The sequence below is a fragment of the Salvelinus fontinalis genome, chromosome 4, assembly GCF_029448725.1.
Source record: "Salvelinus fontinalis isolate EN_2023a chromosome 4, ASM2944872v1, whole genome shotgun sequence".
Classification (NCBI taxonomy): domain Eukaryota; kingdom Metazoa; phylum Chordata; class Actinopteri; order Salmoniformes; family Salmonidae; genus Salvelinus; species Salvelinus fontinalis.
The window spans coordinates 22,200,016-22,222,326 of NC_074668.1; the positions used below are offsets into that span (position 1 = coordinate 22,200,016).

A 22,311-nucleotide genomic window follows, 5' to 3' on the forward strand; every position below is an offset into this window, starting at 1 on the left:
CCTGTCAAATCACCAGGTTCCTCCTGAGAAGAGGGGACAGAAGAAACAGGGGGGATAGCAGACATTAAACACTTCACATGACAAGAAACGTTCCAGGATAGGATAGAACTACTAGACCAATTTATAGAAGGATTATGACATACTAGCCAGGGATGACCCAAAACAACAGGTGTAAAAGGTGAACGAAAAATCAAAAAGGAAATGGTCTCACTGTGGTTACCAGATACTGTGAGGGTTAAAGGTAGTGTCTCACATCTGATACTGGGGAGAAGACTACCATCTAAGGCGAACATGGGCGTGGGCTTCCCTAACTGTCGAGAGGAATGTCATGCTTCCGAGCCCATGCTTCGTCCATAAAACAACCCTCAGCCCCAGAGTCTATCAAGGCACTGCAGGAAGCAGCCGAACCAGACCAGCGTAGATGGACCAACAAGGTAGTACAGGATCTTGATGGCAGTGTTGCGAGAATCCGTAGTCGCTGGGTCCATAATTGGTCGGATCCTTCTGTTATGCTGGTGAATGAGGACCCAAAAGCGACTTAACAGAAACAGAGTCTTTATTCCAGTCTTAAACAAAAACGATACTCCTGGATATATCTTAGGTAACACGCAGCATCTGAAGAAGGCAAAAACACGACAGGGCGGAACAAGGACACAGAACAGCAAACATCAAACAAGGATCCGACAAGGACAGAAGCGGAAAACAGAGGGAGAAATAGGGACTCTAATCAGAGGGCAAAATAGGGGACAGGTGTGAAAGAGTAAATGAGGTAGTTAGGAGAATGAGGAACAGCTGGGAGCAGGAACGGAACGATAGAGAGAGAGAGCGAGAGAGGGAGAGAGGGAGGGATAGAAAGAGGGAAAAAACCAAATAAGACCAGCAGAGGGAAACGAATAGAAGGGAAGCACAGGGACAAGACATGATAATCAATGACAAAACATGACAAGAGGTCTGTAGACACAAGTTTTGTAGTGATTCCTATATTGTTTAGGTAAAGAATATTCGGTAGTCCGTTGTGTGTAAAGAGGAGCAAACAGACCCTGCACTTGACACATTTATGAAATTGCTTATTCCAGTTACTAATAAGCATGCACCCATTAAGAAAATGACTGTAAAAACTGTTAAATCCCTGTGGATTGATGAAGATTTATAAAATTGTATGGTTGAGAGGGATGAGGCAAAAGGAATGGCAAATAAGTCTGGCTGCACAACCGATTGGCAAATGCATTGCAAATTGAAAAATCATGTGACTAAACTGAATAAAACGAAGAAGAAACTACACTTTGAAACAAAGATAAATGACATAAAGAATGACAGTAAAAAGCTTTGGAGCACCATAAATGAAGTTTTGGGGAAAAAAGCTAACTCAGCTCCATCAAACTTAGCGAGGCCATGCCAACAACAAATGCTAACACTCCACATCCAAGTATACAGTATCTGACCAAATTATGAAAGACAAGCATTGTAATTTTGCATTCCGTCAAGTGAGTGTGGAAGAGGTGAGAAAATTATTGGTGTCTATCAACAATGATGTCTGACAACTTGGATGGAAAATTATTGAGGATAATAGCAGACGATATTGCCACTCCTATTTGCCATATTAAAAATGTAAGCCTACTAGAACGTGTGTGCCCTCAGGCTTGGAGGGAAGCAAAAGTCATTCCTCTACCCAATAATAGTAAAGCCCCCTTTACTGGCTCAAATAGTCGACCAATCAGCCTGTTACCAACCCTTAGTAAACTTTTGGAAAAATTGTGATTGACCAGATGCAATGCTATTTGATGATTGGCTTAGAGAAATTGATGATACAAAGTTTGTGGGGGCTGTTTTGTTAGATTACAGTGCGGACTTTGACATTATTGATCATAGTCTACTGCTGGAAAACTGTATCTGTTATGGCTTTACACCCCCTGCTATATTGTGGATAAAGAGTTACATGTCTAACAGAACACTGGGGGTGTTCTTTAATGGAAGCCTTTCTAGCATAATCCAGGTAGAATCAGGAATTCCCCAGGGCAGCTCTCTAGGCTCATTACTTTTTTCAATCTTTACTAATAATATGCCACTGGCTTTGAGTAAAGCCAGAATTTCTATGTATGCGGATGACTCAACTCTATACATGTCAACACTTAACAAAGAGTTGCAGTTAGTTTCCGAGTTGGTGGCAAGGAATAAGTTAGTCCTAAATATTTCTAAAACTAAAAGCATTGTATTTGGGACAAATCATTCACTAAACCCTAAACCTCAACTAAATCATGTGATCAATCATGTGGAAATTGAGGTGGCGTGTCATTAGTAAAGATTGAAAAAAGTTATGGGCCTAGACAGCTGCCCTGGGGAATTCCTAATTCCACCTGGATTATGTTGGAAAGGCTTGAGGTAACTAAACTGCTTGGAATAACCCTGGATTGGAAACTGTCATGGTCAAAACATATTGATACAGCAGAAGCTAAGATGAGGAGAAATATATCAATAATAAAGCTCTGCTCTACCTTCTTAACAGCACTATCAACAAGGCAGGTCCTACAGGCCCTGGTTTTGTCGCACCTGGACCACTGTTCAGTCGTGTGGTCAGGTGCCACAAAAAAGGAAAATTGCAATTGGCTCAGAACAGGGCAGCACAGCTGGCCCTTGAATGTACACAGAGATTAATAATATGCATGTCAATCTCTCCTGGCTCAAAGTGGAGGAGAGATTGACTTCATCCCTACTTGTTTTTATGAGAGGTATTGACATCTTAAATGCACCAAGCTGTCTGTTTGAATTGCTGGCACACAGCTCGGACACCCATGCATACCCCACAAGACATGCCACAAGAGGTCTCTTCACAGTCCCCAAGTCCAGAACAGACTATGCGAGGCACACAGTACTACATAGAGCTATGACTACATGGAACTCCATTCCACATCAAGTAACTGATGCAAGCAGTAAAATTTGATTTAAAGATAGAAAATCACCTTATGGAACAGCGGGGACTGTGAAGCATCACAAACATAGGCACAGACACATGCAAACACACACACACACACGATAACATGCGCACTATACACACACGTACGCATGGATTTTGTACTGTAGATATGTGGTAATGGTGGAGTAGGGGCCTGATGGCACACAGTGTGTTGTGAAATCTGTGAATGTATTGTTATGTTTTTAAAATTGTATGAACTGCCTTTATTTAGCTGGACCCCAGGAAGAGGTTAGCTGCTGGCAGCAACTAATGGGGATCCATAATAAATACAAATACATTAGATGTGCAGGACAACACTATGTTGATGGCTGTAGATTCGTGATTCGTCTGTTAGCATGGAAATAACTGAATTAGCAGGTGCTAATGCAACATTACATCTCAAGCATGCTAGCTAACTCGCTCTTACACAACAACATGCAAAGGCACATCCCAGGTTGCCCCAAATATCTAACAGGTACTATACACATTATACATATATATACACTGAAGAAAAATATAAACGCAAATGTAAAATGTTGGTCCCATGTTTTATGAGCTGAAATAAAATATCTCAGAAATGTTTCATATGCACAAAAAACGTATTTCTCTAAAATGTTGTGTACAAATTTGTTTAGATCCCTGTCAGTGAACATTTATCCTTCAACAAGAAAATCCATCCACCTAACAGGTGTGTCATATCAAAAATCTGATTAAAAAGCATGATCATTTTATGCTGGGGCCAATAAAAGGCCTCTCTAAAATGTGCCATTTTGTCACACAACACAATGCCACATATGTCTCAAGTTTTGTGGGAGCGTGCAATTAGCATGTTGACTGCAATAATGTCCACTAGAGCTGTTGACAGAGAATTGAATGTTCATTTCTCTACCATAATCCGCCTCCAATGTCATTTTTGAGAATTTGGCAGTACGTCCAACCGACCCTCACAACCGCAGACCACATGAATGACATTGTGTGGGCGAACGGTTTGCTGATGTCAAAGTTGTGAACAAAGAGCCCCATGTTAGGGGAGATAATGGTATGAGCAGGTATGAATTACAGACAATGAACACATTTACATTTTATTGATGTCATTTTGAATGCACAGAGATACCGTGACGAGACCCTGAGGCCCATTGTCGTGCCATTAATAAGCCGCCATCCCCTCATGTTTCAGCATGATATTGCACGGCCCCATGTCGCAAGGATCTGTACACAATTCCTGGAAGGAGAAAATGTCCCAGTTCTTCCATGGCACGCATACTCCCCAGACATGTCACCCATTAAACATGTTTGGAGGCTCTGGATCGATGTGTACAACATTCATTTGTTTCTTGTGCTGTTGGACTACTAAATGCAAAGTAAATTGTATCGGTATATGTACTTATCTATCTAGTGCAGTTGGGACAGTGGTCGTTTGTGAGTGAATGTATTAATGTCCTCTATGTTGTTAGTGTATGCAACATGATGGACTGACTGGTTTAAATGTGTATGATGTTAGAATGTATGTGTATGTGATTATTTTAATGAAGGTGATGCCAAACAAAAATGTCCATCCTGGATGGGCAATGAAGTTTTATTCTATTCTATTCTACGACAGCGTGTTCCAGTTCTCGCCAATATCCAGCAACTTCACACAGCCATTATAGAGGAGCGGGACAACATTTTACAGACCACAATCAACAGCCTGATCAACTCTATGTGAAGGAGACGTGTTGCGCTGCATGAGGCAAATGGTGGTCACACCAAATGCTATCTGGTTTTCTGATCCATCCCCCTACCTTTTTTTTTTAAAGGTATTTGTGACCAACAGATGCATATCTGTATTCCCAGTCTTATAAAATCCATAGATTAGGGCCTAATGAATGTATTTAAATTGACTGATTTCTTTATATAAACTGTAACTCAGTAAAATCTTTAAAATTTTTGCATGTTGTGTTTATATTTTTTTCAATATGTATATAGAGTACCAGTCACAAGTTTGGACACATCTACTCATTCAAGGGTTTTTCTGCAAAGGCTAAGTTCATTACCAGTCTCAAAAATTGCAGCCCAAATAAATGCTTCACAGAGTTCAAGTAACAGACACATCTCAACATCGACTGTTCAGAGGAGATTACGTGAATCAGGACTTAATGGTCGAATTGCTGCAATGTTTCCAACCGTCGTGTCTTTGTGAGATGCATAGTAGGTGAACGGATGATCTCCGCATGTGTGGTTCCCACCATGAAGCATGGAGAAGGTGTGATGATGTGGGTGTGCTTTGCTGGTGACACTGCAGTGATTTATTTAGAATTCAATGCACACTTAACCAGCATGGCTACCACAGCATTTTGCAGAGATATGCCATCCCGTCAAGAAGGAGAGTGATCAAATGACCTGGCCTTCACAATCACCTGATCTCAACCCAATTGAGATGGTTTTGGATAAGTTGGACTGGAGAGTGAAGAAAAAAGCAGCCAATAAGTGTTCAGAATATGTGGGAACTTCTTCAAGACTGTTGGAAAAGCATTCCAGCTGAAGCTGGTTGAGAGAATGCAAAGAGTGTGCAAATCTGTCATCAAGGCAAAGGGTGGATAAATATAAAATATATTTTGATATATTATTTATATTTTTAACACTGTTTTGGTTACTACATGATTCCATATGTGCTATTTCATAGTTTTGGTGTATTCACTATTATCCTACAATGTATAACATATTAAAAATAAAGAAAAACCAGTGAATGAGTTGTGCCCAAAATTTTGACTGGTACATTTCCTGATATACATATCAATTAATGTACATAGTGAAATTGTACACATTCTAAATACGTCAATAGAATGCACTATTTCAGAACATGACCTACCGCTTGCATGTCAATATCAGACTTGGAAGAATTTAAATTGCGATCTCCCCCTCTCTGCAAGCCTGACCAATGACTTAACACCTTATTGATATGTAAATTCATCAAACCAATTGGAATAGATAAACATCGAATACATATTTATGCAGTGTCAAGTGGAAACATAACCAACCCTGTTACACCTCTACATAAGCTCATACTTATAACCAGATGTCTATTCTACCAAATATGATAGATGTAGTTTGTCATCATTCTAATGTTGAAGTAATCTTGATTATTTAGTGAAATATGTGCCTTGAATCCTGAAGAGAATGGATTTTGTATTTTTAAAGTGTTGGAAACTAAGTGCACTGCCAGCGGGGTCAAGGGGTGAAACACAGATTGCAGTGCAGGAAAATGTCCAATAGATGGTGGTAGAGTCTTTCTGTCTCCACAATTGTAATAGCCTTGCTACAGTGCAGGATTAGCCAAAGAAGACCATTATTGTAGGGTTTAAGCTGTTTCACTGGAAGTATATCCTAGAGGCAGTGCAAGCAGAGTGCAAGACACTTTTAAGTGTTTTTGGGCGTGCGCCATGTGTAGAATTCTTCTTCATGCGGAACTGCGCTGCTCGTTGACAATAATGACTCTGAGGTTTCATGTTCCCTTCTTGTAATTTGAGGAGTTGACAATGCAGATGAACCGGCTCAAAATGATACTTAAACTTCCACAGAAAGAGTCCCAGTAAGGAGGCCTGTCCTGAGAGACAGACAAACCGATGGACAGGGTCTGATTGTGTAAAAGCACTGGATACTAAAGAGCATATCCAAGAGTGGACAGACACAACAGCATCCTGTCCTCTTGTTAGTGAGAGCTTGAGCAGGGCTCAGGATACACATCCTCTTCCAACATGTTCAGCTTCATGTCCTCAGGGGCTGTGTGTGTTCTGTTCAAAACACATGGAAACCAAGAAGTTGTATTTCTTTGTGAATCTATGTAGAAATTACTGGTTATGGATGACAATGGGGCTGTGAAGAGAGTGCAGGAATTTGAAGAATCACGGAAGGCTGTAGATAGTTTTCCATTTGGTTTGCCACTCAGTCACACAGATGCAAAATGGAAATAAGTCATCTTATTCATCCAACTTATCACGTTTGTGATATTTTTTTAACAAAAATGTTATTCATGTTTACCATGATTTTGGCCACTGTAAAATGTGTTCATGAATTAAAAAGTATTTATTTTGATTATTGTGACTCATTGTTTCATTATTAGTCTAGTTGAGTGACAATAGGCAAAACATTGAATAAAGGGTATTTAAATGTACTAGTACTATACAAACTTAGATGATTTGAATATAATTTGTATGCTGATACTGTAGCATCCAGTTATTGCTATTATGGTAGATGAAAACCAACCCGTTTGACAACTTTACTTTAGGCATATGTTACAGTGCTGTCAGAAACGTGATTTTCCTGTGTTTTATACATATTTCCACTCTAAAATAATACTGTGAAATTGTGATAATGATAATGCTCTTTTAGCATAAGAGCTGTTTGCAATTTCAGCCTGATTTGGTGGGATGAAGTTTTGGCCATCAGCCTTGCCCTCCCACGCAGACCACTCCCTGACAGTCTTAGCTAAATTCTTGCTTGAGAAATTGCTCTTTGCTAAAAAGCTATTGAAAACAATCACAATAAGGTACTTCATTGTTACTCAGACATGATTTGAAATTAAGATAAAAACGGCTGCATTGGACCTTTAAACGCTGGCCTTGCGCGTGACCTTATCTGACGGATGATCCCGTCGTCATCAGATGAACAATAAACTCGTACTGCGCCTTTAAGAATCGAGGACTCAGCTCTCTATCCTCTCGTTCTCCATCTCCACCTTTCTCCCTGTCTGTCGTTGAGGGTTTCAAAGGATATCAACCGGGCCTGAGATAGGCTACTCATAAGCGATATTCAGCATTCAAGGTAAACAAATATTTTTATTTGTTACCATATTAGACCGTTTTTTAAATCAAATATATTAGACTATATATGCAGAATAGCAGTAATGGTTGAGTTTCTCCCCTGGTTTTTGCCATAATCTACCTATTCCAACACCTTGTTCGTGCCATAATAAAAAAATATAAAAAACGCAGACAAGTACAATTTCATAGAATAATCAGCAATCGCCATCGCTTTATTGAAATAGCCTATAGTTTGTCATTAATAACATTTGTATGAGTTTCCATTTTGTTATACATTATTAATGTGGCTGGCTTTTGTAAAAACGACGCACTTAAAGCGATTCATTCTCGCCATGACTCCACAATTATGACACGAATCACAGTTATTATGGAGGACATATGTATGGTCGCTTCACTTTGTATCGGTGTTAATTTCAGTAGGGAATAAAAGCTTTATGTAATGTATTTCTTGCATTGAGCACGGCAGAACTCGCCATATGCCTGCCGTACGCAGTAATTGGAAACGGTACATCAAAAAGAGTCGGATCCCGGGCTGGTCTCATTCTATCACATAAAGCGTAGCCTTTGATTATTGAATTTGGCTCCACAGCCTTTAACCTACCCAAATAGTTGTGTGTTCGGTTAGGCTACTTTTATTTGCTGACATATCGGACACTTTTAGTCTTCGCAGGGTGAAAGCTGAATATAGCCTTACATTTGCTACAATAGGAAATTACCTTCAACATTAGTCTTCAAGTGAATCGAAGACGTGTCAAACAGTCAGAGCAGATCAAACAGATATCTTTATCATGGACAGTTATTAATCAGTAATAGACTAAATGATATCGTTCAACACATGTATTCAATTGCATAATTTATAGATATGCCTATTTATAGATTTTACATTACTCAGATAGTCCTAACTGAAATGTATCAAGCTATCCTAATATGCCAAGTTGAAGAATATTAGTCTTCACTTCTAAAAATAGAAAAGCAATAGTTTCCAGCTTCCACTTGGTAAGGACAGAGGTGTAATACAACATGCTCAGAAATAGGCAGCAGTGGTGAGGGGGTGGAGTCATTCAGATAAAGGTTAGATGAAGCCCTCATTAGGATGAGTTGCTTTTGTCTACCTGCTCTGCGGCCACAGGCTTTGTCCCTGTATGATGGTATGTATATGTATTTTTGTCTCTCAGGTCAATTGATCAGGAGGAGAATGGATCCAGTTTGAGCATCTTGACTGATAAGTTGTGATCCTGTAACCATGGCGACCTGTGAGCGTGGCTGTGTCCCGGCAGTGCGTTTCTGCCAAAGGCTGAACCGACTGAAGACCCTGGATGATGATTTGATGGTGACATCAATGAAACGCTGCCTGACCATGGTGGACCTGGCCCTCCTGGGTGTTGGGGGCATGGTGGGCTCTGGCCTCTACGTCCTGACTGGCACTGTGGCCAAGGACACGGCGGGACCTGCCGTGGTTCTCTCCTTCCTCATAGCAGGCATCGCCTCCCTGATGGCCGCCCTCTGCTATGCTGAGTTCGGAGCTCGCGTGCCCAGAACGGGCTCAGCCTACATGTTCACCTATGTTTCTTGTGGAGAGATATGGGCCTTTCTCATTGGCTGGAACGTAGTGTTGGAGTACATGATTGGTGGGGCCGCGGTGGCGCGGGCGTGGAGTGGTTATCTGGACTCCATGTTTAACCACACTATCCAGAACTACACAGAGAACCACATAATGAAGTGGAATGTTCCCTATATCGCCCACTACCCTGACCTGCTGGCCGCCGGGATTCTAGTGGTTGCCACCATCTTCATAACCTTCGGAGTGCGAGTCTCCTCTTGGCTCAACCACATCTTCTCCGCTGTTAGTCTGGTTGTCATACTCTTCATCTTGGTGTTTGGCTTCATGCTGGCCGACCCAGTCAACTGGAGCCAGAAAGAAGGAGGTTTTGCACCGTTCGGTGTGTCTGGGGTTATGGCGGGCACAGCCACCTGCTTTTACGCATTTGTTGGCTTCGATGTGATTGCAGCCTCAAGCGAGGAGGCAAAGAACCCCCAGCGAGCCATTCCCATGGCCACAGCCATCTCTTTGTGCATGGCAGCCACAGCCTACATCCTGGTCTCCACTGTCCTCACTCTCATGGTGCCCTGGCACTCCCTCGATCCCAACTCAGCTCTGTCTGACGCCTTCTTCCGCCGAGGCTACAGCTGGGCTGGCTACATCGTGGCAGTAGGGTCCATCTGTGGTAAGTGTCTCTTGAAAGACTTAGCCACTGTAACCACACCAATGTATCATGCCATTGAGTTTCTTTGGGTCTGTTGATGATATAATTGATTGAAGGGCAAATGTGTATGAATTTTATTTATCTTGACTTCATACAGTAGCTCTCTGTTTTGATTGCATTGATGATCATGTGACTCTCTGTCCATCCCCTCTTCCAGCCATGAACACAGTGCTCCTCAGCAACCTTTTCTCCCTCCCTCGGATTGTTTACGCTATGGCGGAGGATGGCCTCTTCTTCGCCTTCTTCGCCAAGGTCAACCCTGTCACCAAGGTCCCTGTGAATGCCATCTTGGTGTTTGGCCTCCTCATGGCCGTCATGGCCCTCATCTTTGACCTGGAGGCCCTGGTCCAGTTCCTGTCCATCGGCACCCTCCTGGCCTACACCTTTGTGGCAGCCAGTGTCATCGTGCTGCGCTTCCAGCCTGAGAAGGAGAAGACCAGTTCCAAGGCTAACTCCACTACCTCCCCTAACACCAACTACAACCCAGAGCTCTCACCCGAAGCCTCAGAGTCCCAGATCATAGCTCAGGACAGCGGGGAGCTGAAGGAGTATGAGTCCTTCTCAGACAAGCTACAGCTGGTGGAGATGCAGAAGACCAGGGAACGCAGCGCCCCAGGGGTGTTGAAGGCCCGCTGGGAGCCCTACCTGGGCAGGTTGCTAGGGACCTTTGAGCCGGGGGAGGTGGTGGCCTTCTCTGTGCTGGCGGTGATGGTGAGCTCTGTGTCCCTCTGTGCCGTGTTTGTGTTTGGGAATAACCAGCTGCAGCTGCCTACGTGGAGCTTCGCCGTGCTAATAGTGGTGTTTGGCTCGACCTTCCTCCTCAGCCTGGTCGTCATATATGCCCATGAACCACATATCAACACCAAAACCTTCCAGGTGAGCCAAACAAATTCTCACTTTTTCATTTAATGCCCAAAGTGTAAATGCAAAGCAGTTCACAATTTTGTTGACTTTTACTTTATTGTATATGCCTACACATAAAGTTAGGGAAGCAGAACTAGACCCTCGCCTTAGAATTATTAGTTGTATAACGTTGTCTGCCTGCAGAGTTTCAAGCAGACCACAATAGTCCCTATGCCCAAGAATGCCAAGGTAACCTGTCTAAATGACTATCGCCCCATAGCACTCACATCTGTAGCCATGAAATGCTTTGAAAGGCTGGTCATGGCTCACATCAACACCATCATCAAATCAATCAAATGTATTTATAAAGCCCTTCTTACATCAGCTGATGTCACAAAGTGCTGTAAATAAACCCAGCCTAAAACCCCAAACAGCAAGCAATGCAGGTGTAGAATCACGATGGCTATGAAATACTCCCTAGAAAGGCCAGAACCTAGGAAGAATCCTAGAGAGGAACCAGGCTATGAGGGGTGGTCAGTCCTCTTCTGGCTGTGCCGGGGGGAGATTATAACAGAACATGGCCAAGATGTTCATAGATGACCAGCTGGGTCAAATAACAATAATCACAGTGATTGTAGAGGGTGCAACAGGTCCGCACCTCAGGAGTAAATGTCAGTTGGCTTTTCATAGCCGATCATTCAGTCTATCTCTACCATTCCTGCTGTTTCTAGAGAGTTGAAAACAGCAGGTCTGGGACAGGTAGCACGTCCAGTGAACAGGCCAGGGTTCCATAGCCGCAGGCAGAACAGTTGAAACGGGAGCATCAGCACGACCAGGTGGACTGGGGACAGCAAGGTGTCATCAGGCCAGGTAGTCCTGAAGCATGGTCCTAAGGCTCAGGTCCTCCTCCGAGAGAGAGAGAGAGAGAGAAAGAAAGAAAGAAAGAAAGAAAGAAGAGAGAGAAAAAAAAAGAAAGAAAGAAAGAAAGAGAGAAAGCGAAAGAGAGAATTGGAGAGTGCATACTTAAATTCACACCGGACACCGGATAAGACAGGAGAAATACTCCAGATATAACAGACTGACCCTAGGCCCCCGACACATAAACTACTGCAGCATAAATACTGGAGGCTGTGAAAGGAGGGGTCGGAGACACTGTTGCCCCGTCCGACGATACCCCCCGGACAGGGCCGGCCAAACAGGCAGGATATAACCCCACCCACTTTGCCAAAGCACAGCCCCCACACCACTAGAGGGATACTTCAACCACCAACTTACCATCCTGAGACAAGGCCGAGTATAGCCCACGAAGATCTGCCCCACGGCACAAACCCAAGGGGGGTGCCAACCCGGACAGGAAGATCATGTCAGTGACTCAACCCACTCAAGTGAAGCACCCCTCCTAGGGTCAGCATGGAAGAGCACCAGTAAACCAGTGACTCAGCCCCTGTAATAGGGTTTGAGGCAGAGAATCCCAGACACCCTGAACCCACTCCAATTTGCATACCGCCCCAACAGATCCACAGATGACGAAATCTTTATTATACTCCACACTGCCCATTCCCACCTGGACAAGAGGAACAGCTATGACAGAATGCTCTTCATTAACTACAGCTCAGCGTTCAATACCAGAGTGCCCTTCAAGCTCATCACTAAGCTAAGGACACTGGGACTGAACACCTCCCTCTGCAACTGGATCCTGGACTTCCTGATGGGCCAACCCCCAGGTGGTTAGGGTAGGGAACAACACATCTGTCATGCTGACCCTCAACAACAACCTGTCCTTCTACGTCATCAAGACAAAGGAGCTGATCGTGGACTACTGGAAATTGAGGGCCGAGCACGCCCCCCATTCACATCGATAGGGCTATAGTGGAGCGGGTCGAGAGCTTCAAGTTCCTCACATCACTAAGGATCTATCATGTTCCACACACACCAACACAGTCGTGAAGAGAGCATGACAATATCTCTTCCCCCTCAGGAGGCTGAAAAGATTTGGCATGGGCACTCAGATCCTCAAAATGTTATACAGCTGCACCGCTGAGAGCATCTTGCATCACCGCTTGGTATGGCAACTGCTTGGCATCTGACCCCAAGACGCTATAGAGGATAATACGTACGGCCCAGTACATCACTGGGGCAGAGCTCCATGCCATCCAGGACCTCTATACCAGGCGATGTCAGAGGAAGCCCCTAAAAATTGTCAAAGACTCCAGCCACCCAAGTCATGGACTGTTGTCTCTGCCGCATGGCAAGTGGTACTGATGCACAAAGTCTGGAACCAACAGGACCCTGAAAACCTTCTACCCCCAAGCCATAAGACTACTAAATAGTTAGCCCAGGTAGCTATTTGATTAACTACAGTTGAAGTCGGAAGTTTACATACACTTAGGTTGGAGTCATTAAAACTAATTTTTCAACCACTCCACAAATTTCTTGTTAACAAACTATAGATTTGGCAAGTCGGTTAGGACATCTACTTTGTGCATGACACAATTCATTTTTCCAACAATTGTTTACAGACAGATTATTTCACTTCTAATTTACTGTATCACAATTCCAGTGGGTCAGAACACTAAGTGGACTGTTCCTTTAAACAGCTTGGAAAATTCCAGTCATGGCTTTAGAAGCTTCTGTTAGGCTAATTGACATCATTTGAGTCAATTGGGGGTGTACCTATGGATGTATTTCAAGGCCTACCTTCAAACTCAGTGCCTCTTTTCTTGACATCATGGGAAAATCAAAAGAAATCAGCCAAGACCTCAAAAAAAAAAATTGTAGACCTCCACAAGTCTGGTTCATCCTTGGGAGCAATTCCCAAACGCCTACAGGTACCACGTTCATCTGTACAATCAATAGTATGCAAGTATAAACACCATGGGACCACGCAGCCGTCATACCACTCAGGAAGGAAACGCGTTCTGTCTCCTAGAGATGAACGTACTTTGGTGCGAAAGGTGCAAATCAATCCCAGAACAACAGCAAAGGAGCTTGCGAAGATGCTGGAGGAAACAGCGGTAAAACGAGTCTTATATTGACCTAACCTGAAAAGCCGATCAGCAAGGAAGAAGTCACTGCTCCAAAACCGCCATAAAAAAAGCCAGACTACGGTTTGCAACTGCACATGAGGACAAAGATCGTACTTTTTGGAGAAATGTCCTCTGGTCTGATGAAACAAAAATAGAACTGTTTGGCCATAATGACCATCGTTATGTTTGGAGGAAAAAGGGGGAGGGCTTGCAAGCCAAAGAACACCATCCCAACCGTCAAGCACGGGGGTGGCAGCATCATGTTGTGGGGGTGCTTTGCTGCAGGAGGGACTTGTGCACTTCACAAAATAGATGGCTTCATGAGGAAGGAAAATTATGTGGCTATATTGAAGCAACATGTCAAGACATCAGTCAGGAAGTTAAAGCTTGGTTGCAAATGGGTCTTCCAAATAGTCTAGCTTTTTTATGTCGGTTTTGGAGCAGTGGCTTCTTCCTTGCTGAGCGGCCTTTCAGGTTATGTCGATATAGGACTCGTTTTACTGTGGATATAGATACTTTTGTAACTGTTTCCTCCAGCATCTTCACATGGTCTTTTGCTGTTGTTCTGGGATTGATTTGCACTTTTCGCACCAAAGTACGTTCATCTCTAGGAGACAGAATGCGTCTCCTTCCTGAACTGTAACTATCTGCACTGACCCTTTTTTAATTAACTTTTTTGACTCATCACATACGCTGTTGCTACTGTTTAATATCTGTCACTTTATTCCTAGTTATATGTACATATCTACCTCAAATACCTCGTACCCCTGCACATCAACTCAGTACTGGTACCCTGTGTACACTGACTATACAAAACATTCAGAGCACCTGCTCTTTCCATGATATTGACTGACCAGGTGCATCCAGGTGAAAGCTATGATCCCTTATTGATGTCACTTGTTAAATCCACTTCAGTCGGTGTAGATGAAGTGGAGGAGACAGGTTAAAGTAGTATTTTTAAGCCTAGATCAAATTGAGACATGGATTGTGTATGTGTGCCATTCAGAGTGTGAATGGGCAAGACAAAAAAATTAAATGCCTTTAAACGGGGTATGGTAGTAGATGCCAGGCGCACCAGTTTGTCAAACACCAGTTTGTCAACGCTGCTGGGTTTTTCACGCTCAACATTTTCCCGTGTCTATCAAGAATGGTCTACCACCCGAAGGACATCCAGCCAACTTGACACAACTGTGGGAAGCATTGGAGTCAACATGGGCCATCATCCCTGTGGAACGCTTTCGACACCTTGTAGAGTTCATGCCCTGAAGGTGTTCCTAATGTTTGGTATTCTCAGTGTATATAGCCAAGTTATCGTTACTCATTGCATATTTATTGTTACTTTTCTATTATTTATCTGTTTTCTTTCTCTCTGCATTGTTGGGAAGGTAGGGTAATTAAGCACTTCACTGTTAGTTTACACCTGAAGTTTACGTAGCATGTGACAAATACCGTTTATTTGAGCAAACAGCCTGTTATATTTCCCTAAGTCTTTATGTAGTTATGATAAACCAAGAATACTCTGTGTGTTTTAAGACTTTTTTGTAGCTGTCTCTCCACCTTTAGATATGTTAAATTCTACTCAGTCTGACTCGAGCCCAGTAGATCGGAACTGAAACATTTAATGTGACATTTTCACCCAGCTCTGAGGCTGAGTCACAGCAGACACTCACTCTCTGCTGTGTGGTTGATCTGCTGTTCATACAAAATAAAAGCTGTTTCTGTGAGCTCAAGCATGGCCCACGTTCCCTCTGGCACCAACCTAATATAAAATCTTTTCATTAAGACCTGATCATTCTTTTGAATTATATTAAGTACTTCTATTGGGACTTTTAATATTTGAGTCAAGACTAGTGGTCTTTTAGGCTCTCCAACTTCCTTTTTGTCAATGACAAGCACTTATTGAATTAAGGAAGGCATTGATTATTTGACACATTTTAATACATGTCAGAATGATGGTTGTTTGCGGTTGTCATTTTTCTAGGTACCCTTGGTCCCATTCATCCCTGGTGCAAGCATCCTCATGAATGTGTTCCTAATGCTGAAGCTCAGCCCAATGACCTGGATCCGCTTTACCGTATGGGTGGCTGCAGGTAAGATTACTTCCACTAATGGCACAAATGTGTGTTGTGTGAGGACCATGTGCTATGTAGCGCAGACACTTCCTGTAAACCAAACATCATGTCAGACAGAACTGGAACTGTTGCATTCAGTGGTTGAAATACTGTGCCACTTATTAACCTAAATGATGGACAAATAGTATGGATACTTATTACTGGTTGATCATAGACAACAGGATATGAAACAGGGTTTTATTAAATTATTAGTACATAGCACATGTTTGTATTAAAACATATGCAGGTTACTTTTTGTGTTCACAGAGAGTAAACCTACCAAGTAAGTCAAGGCTTGACTGGAGTGAGTTAACCCTTTCCTAGCCTGCACCTGCTGCAGTTAGAAGATATTTAGGCTACATAGCGCATTGATGTGAATCACACTGCTGCTCTCTAATTTATTTGCGCCTTACATATTGTGGTTGTTGTGGATGGATGTTCACTGATGTATATGCTGTGTATTTTAACCCAATAATGGTTGAATTGAAGAAGTTTAAACTGCTTATCAATCATTGTTTTTGCGGTCAGGAGTGTATTCATTACGGAAACCATTGACTGTTTAAGAACCAAATGGAAGCAAACAGAGCAAAACTAGAGTTTCTGTTGGACAAATTCAGGTAGGTCCCTCCCCGTTTTGTTCCGTTTGCTTCCGTTTGAGAAACGTTTTGCAACAGAATCGGAGTAATGAATACGCCCCAGTGGACAACCAGTGAAAAAAGCACTCTTGCAACAGCTGCAGTGAGGATCCTAGCCTATGGAATAAAAGTTTGAGTTCATCCCTTCTAAACTGCCTCATGGTATTGTGCTCCATTATTGTAAAAAAGAAGTTTAATTTAAGAAGACCACTAGTGGGGCTTTTATTCTCTTCATGGAAAATTACCATCTAGTTTTTCACATCAAATAGCACTTTTGGTAGTGCTCAAAGCACACTATTCCGAGGGCTGCATTTTTTTTGCAGTTCTAAGCAATGAGCCTTATCAGTCCTCCATGACAACAAAATCAAAAACAAACAGATTAGGCTGATTAGTCCTTAGTTTTGGGGTTATGCTCAGATAAAACAATTTGGCTGATCCATATTTCCATATTAATCTATATTTCCATCTTTTCAATTCATGTTCTTGAAGATCAATGGGTATTAAATTCATTGGAATGACTGGAAATCTGGCAGACCCACTTAGATTTGTTTTTAAATGTAAAGATATAGCCTAACCGTATTATCTGTAGTAGAAAGCAATGGGTTAGAAGAAGCCTACTGTACATAACGAGTCTTGTCCTTGAGGCAAAACGGAGTGATTTCTGCTAGATGGGTCAGCTGCAAATTCAAAATTGGCTACATTGTAAAAATCAATGAAAACAAAAAAATTGCATTTTGGTTTTCATTTAAGGTTAGGCATTAGGGTTAGCAGTGTGGTTAAGTTTAGGTTTATAATCACATTTTATGACTTTGTGCCAGCTACTAACCTGTGCCTCTTAAGGAAAGTAATCTAAAAGTAACTGAAAGCAATCTGATTACATTACTGAGTTTGGGAAATCCAAACATTACGTTACTGTTTGCAATTTTGTTCAGGTAGACCTAACTAATAACTGTAACGGATTACATTTAGAAAGTAACCTACCCAACACTGCCTGTCTGCCTACAGAGGCTTCACAGGGAATATTGAACATGACAGGGGCTGGGCCATGTCTAAGTAATCAATTCCTAGCACCATATTCCTGCTATAGCTGTGTCTTCTCAATGAATAAGCACATACAGTATGACAGTATAACAATAACAACAACATGTGTGTGATTCTGTAAGCATGTGTTTTGGTCCTAACAGTATATGTTGCACCTCTCTAGGTCTACTGGTGTATTTTGGCTATGGGATATGGCACAGTAAGGAGGGCCTGAGGGAGCTGCAGCCCAAGGACATGGCTGCCAGGTACGTGGTGCTCCCTAGTGGCAGCCTGGTAGAGACAGTCCAGTCAGTGCAGCCGAACGGACATGGGGACGCCAGCGCCCTCCACACCACCCCCTCCCCCGCCCAGTCTGCTGAAGAGCAGCAGGCAAAGAGATGATGTGTAGGAACTAGGAAGGGAGCCATTTTTATTTCAGTGGGCCGTTATCATCTATCTGCTCCTATTCATACATTACCTCACTCTCTTCTCCTCTGACTGGCCTCATACAATCAATGTGTAATGCCACAAGGCTGTGTTTCTCTGCATTAGTAAGTACACATCACACAATGAGATTTACGCTCTCTCATTATGAAACATATTTATATTTACATATTGTATCTGTTAATATGGGAACATAGTAATAAAGCTATCTAGCATTGTTTAGGATATTGCTATTGGTTATAATCACTGTATTTTTTTAAATGGTAGATAAATCAGCACAGGTGTTATTTCCTTGTTAGCATTTCTCTCAACTCCTCAATTGATCCGCTTTTTAATGTCTCTCAGTCACTCACAATTGAATGTGTTTGGAAGTAGGATGGTGCTTTTGATCATAGCATACATTGATAGCACATGTTGATTTGCAGCATTTTTCGTTTTGCAAGCACTGGAATGAATGGACCTTTGTTTACACACACACCCATGTACAAACACATTTTCACATTTGCTTTCTCTCACACACACACACACACACACACACACACACACACACACACACACACACATTATTCTTGCCTGAGGAAAGACTAGGTTCTGTCAGTGGGTCATGTGGGTCCACTTACAATCCCTGGGACCACCTCAAGATCCCCCTCATTCCCCAACACTGGTGGCTGCTCAGCCAAACGCCAATCATTTACATACATTTTCTGTTTTAAATATTATTTTGGACTTGTTTCATGTAGTTTCTGAGCTGTGAAACAGTATATTTTATAATTTTAGTTTTGCATTTCACTGATGGCATATCACACACATATTATGTTCTGTTTTGGGATGTTTTTGTACCTCGCTTCGTATCATAATGACCTGACTCCACTTGTTAACTTTCTCTGTCTCCATCACATGAGATTGTCACTCTCTTCTAAGGCAGAGTACACCTTTCAACCTCTCACTTAATCCACTGACTCCCATCCAATGACCTCACTCACTCTTATGTGTCCCAGATTTTGCAGTCTCAATCAACCTAATATCTACTGAGAAGTTTTTTTTCTCCCAATGCACAATAACTAGACAGCGACCCATTCCCCTTCTGTGTGCTAGCATGAGATTAGATTATACAACCATCTGATATAAAAGCACCTGGATTATTTTAGCTATGGTTTTGTTCTCATTTCTCCTCATACACAAGAGTGATAATACGAGACGAGAGTTATAAACATGTGTTTTAATATATGCTTTTTGCAAGCACAAACGCAGTTCATGATGTACCTGAACAGGGTATTTGGTGGTGCTGCTGCTTAGAAGCATATTAACAAACAGGAATTGGGTGTTTTGTCAGACTATGCCAGCCATAGGACATCCCTTATCCTCATGAGGCCTCTGTAATCCGACAGATTTGCAGCAGTCCCTGCGGTTGCCCAATAGCTTGATCTAGATTACACACACGCACAGATTACTCTCTCACAGTGCTGGATTACACTGACCGCCTCAGAGAGGGATTGCACTCTCACACCCAGTTACTCACTACCCTGTCTGATAGCACAGTGTTCGAGAGGGCAGTAAGATGTCATGACAATATAACAATGTCTCAACGTGATAATCATAACATTCCCATATCTAAAGTTTTCAGTCAAGTCCTGAGAACTGATTATTTTGTTACCTATAAGGTGTATATTTGTCTGTTTGTCACGTTTGGAGATTACGGTAAAACATCTACCATTTATCTGTATAATAATAATGTAACTACAACATTGCCTTGATGTTATTAGCGTTTTCTATATATCACAGTCCTTAGAATGATGAAAAATAAGCATGAGACTCTCACTACCGGCTACCAACCTCACAAGTGTCTGTAGCTCACCTTAGTGTTGCACTCAAAGATATGTTTGTTTTGTCTCTTATTTATCACTATTTATTAGTTATTGTAAACATACATATTTTAAACATACATTTGTTTATGTCAATATATGACACAAGCAACCAATGGCCTTAAAGATGTTTTCATGAGTACAGAATGATTCCCAAAGCTTACGTGAAATCTAAACAACTGTAGTTGTTCAGGTAGCTTTTCTCCTCTATCCAAGTAGTTTACCCTGTTATAATCTCAGTATTATTCATAGGATATTATATTGTAAACTACTATATTCCATACAATTAAATTCAACAGATACAGCCTTTGAAATAATCAAATGTTGGTGGATGTGGGGATAACAAAATATTAAATGGATTTTTGTACAACTTTGCACATAGTTTAAGATTTTAACTGCAAACAACTGTATGTGTCTCTCTACCAGTGTGTCTCTGTTTTTCCTGCGTGGGCAAGTGACAGGTGTTGACACTATGGTGCTTTTGGCAAGCTGAACATTTCCTCACCTCGATGAGTTACGTTCTCTGTCTCGTGTGGCAGTAAGCACAGTGCGCTATGAGCTCTGACTGTACCTATGTACTCTGTACTTACACATCCAAATTGTAAGTATTTTTTGTTGTATAAAGTCTAAAAGAAGCTGTGTTATTTCGTGACAAATAAATGTTTTCAAGCAGCATTCTGAATATTGTTATTATTACAGGGTTTCTTGCCCATACTATTAACATAACTAAATTGATTATACACTGTCCATTTAGCTTTTAGAGATAAGTACTGTGTGTTCACAATTAGGCTAAATCAGTCTGTCAAGCAAGAGACAAGCATACCACATGCAACACATTAAAGACACACTCCAGCTACAGTATTTATTTTACTTTTTCCATTGTAAAATTATATTACAAGTATAAATAGAGTAAATTACTCACACTTAAGGGTAAACAATTGTGTTTTTCTAGACACAATTGTGAAACTCAAGGAGTTGGCAATTGAAGAAGTTGGTCTGATGGGTGCTCTCTAATGTCATCAGCCTCCCCCCCACAATAGAGCACAACAGAGACCTCCCCTCCACAATAGAGCACAACAGAGACCTCCCCCCCACAATAGAGCACAACAGAGACCTCCCCCCCACAATAGAGCACAACAGAGACCTCCCCCCCACAATAGAGCACAACAGAGACCTCCCCCCACAATAGAGAACAACAGAGACCCCCCCCCCCACAGAGCACAACAGAGACCCCCCCCCCCCCCACAATAGAGCACAACAGAGACCCCCCCCCCACACAATAGAGCACAACAGAGACCCCCCCCCCCCACAATAGAGCACAACAGAGACCCCCCCCCCCACAATAGAGCACAACAGAGACCACCCGCCCACTTGTGCCATGTTATTTGGTATTTGGTATTTTATTAGGATCCCCATTAGCTGTTGCAAAAGCAGCAGCTACTCTTCCTGGGGTCCACACAAAACATGAAACATAATGCAGAACATCATTAGACAAGAACAGCTCAAGGACAGAACTACATACATTTTTAAAAAGGCACACGTAGCCTACATATCAATGCATACACACAAACTATCTAGGTCAAATAGAGGAGAGGCGTTGTGCCGCGAGGTGTTGCTTTATCTGTTTTTTGAAACCAGGTTTGCTGTTTATTTGAGCAACATGAGATAGAAGGAAGTTCCATGCAATAGGGGCTCTATATAATACTGTACGTTTTCTTGAATTTGTTCTGGATTTTGGGACTATGAAAAGACCACTGGTGGCATGGTTGGTGGGATAAGTAGTGTGTCAGAGCTGTGTGTAAGTTGACTATGCAAATAATTTGGGATTTTCAACACATTAATGTTTCTTAAAAAAGAAGTGATGTAGTCAGTTTCTCAACTCTTAGCCAAGAGAGACTGGCATGTATAGTATTTATATCAGCCCTCTGATTACAATTAAGAGCAAAACATGCCGCTCTGTTATTGGGCCAGTTGCAGCTTAACTAGGTCTTTCCTTGCAGCACTGGACCACACGACTGGACAATAATCAAGATTAGACAAAACTAGAGCCTGCAGAACTTGCTTTTTGGAGTGTGTTGTCAAAAAAGCAGAGCATCTCTTTATTACGGCTAGACCTCTCCCCATCTTTGCAACCATTCAATCTATATGTTTTGACCATGACAGTTTACAATCTAAGGTAACGGCAAGTAATTTAGTCTCCTCAACTTGTTCAACCGCCACACCATTCATTACCAGATTCAGCTGAGATCTAGCACTTAAGGAATGATTTGTACCAAATACAATGCTCTTAGTTTTAGAGATGTTCAGGACCAGTTTATTACTGGCCACCCATTCCAAAACAGACTGCAACTCTTTGT

General features: G+C 42.1%; 1 protein-coding gene across 1 annotated transcript; it reads left to right on the top strand.

The window, feature by feature from the left end:
- The first annotated feature begins 7,612 nt into the window (after nucleotides 1-7,612).
- LOC129853344 (cationic amino acid transporter 4-like) lies at nucleotides 7,613-20,629 on the top strand. Its single transcript, XM_055919285.1, has 5 exons — nucleotides 7,613-7,750; nucleotides 8,925-9,974; nucleotides 10,171-10,889; nucleotides 15,864-15,972; nucleotides 17,833-20,629. Exons 2-5 carry the CDS (start codon nucleotides 8,993-8,995, stop codon nucleotides 18,048-18,050), a joined length of 2,028 nt encoding a protein of 675 aa, XP_055775260.1. The 5' UTR covers nucleotides 7,613-7,750; nucleotides 8,925-8,992; the 3' UTR covers nucleotides 18,051-20,629.
- Nucleotides 20,630-22,311: the final 1,682 nt, after the last annotated feature.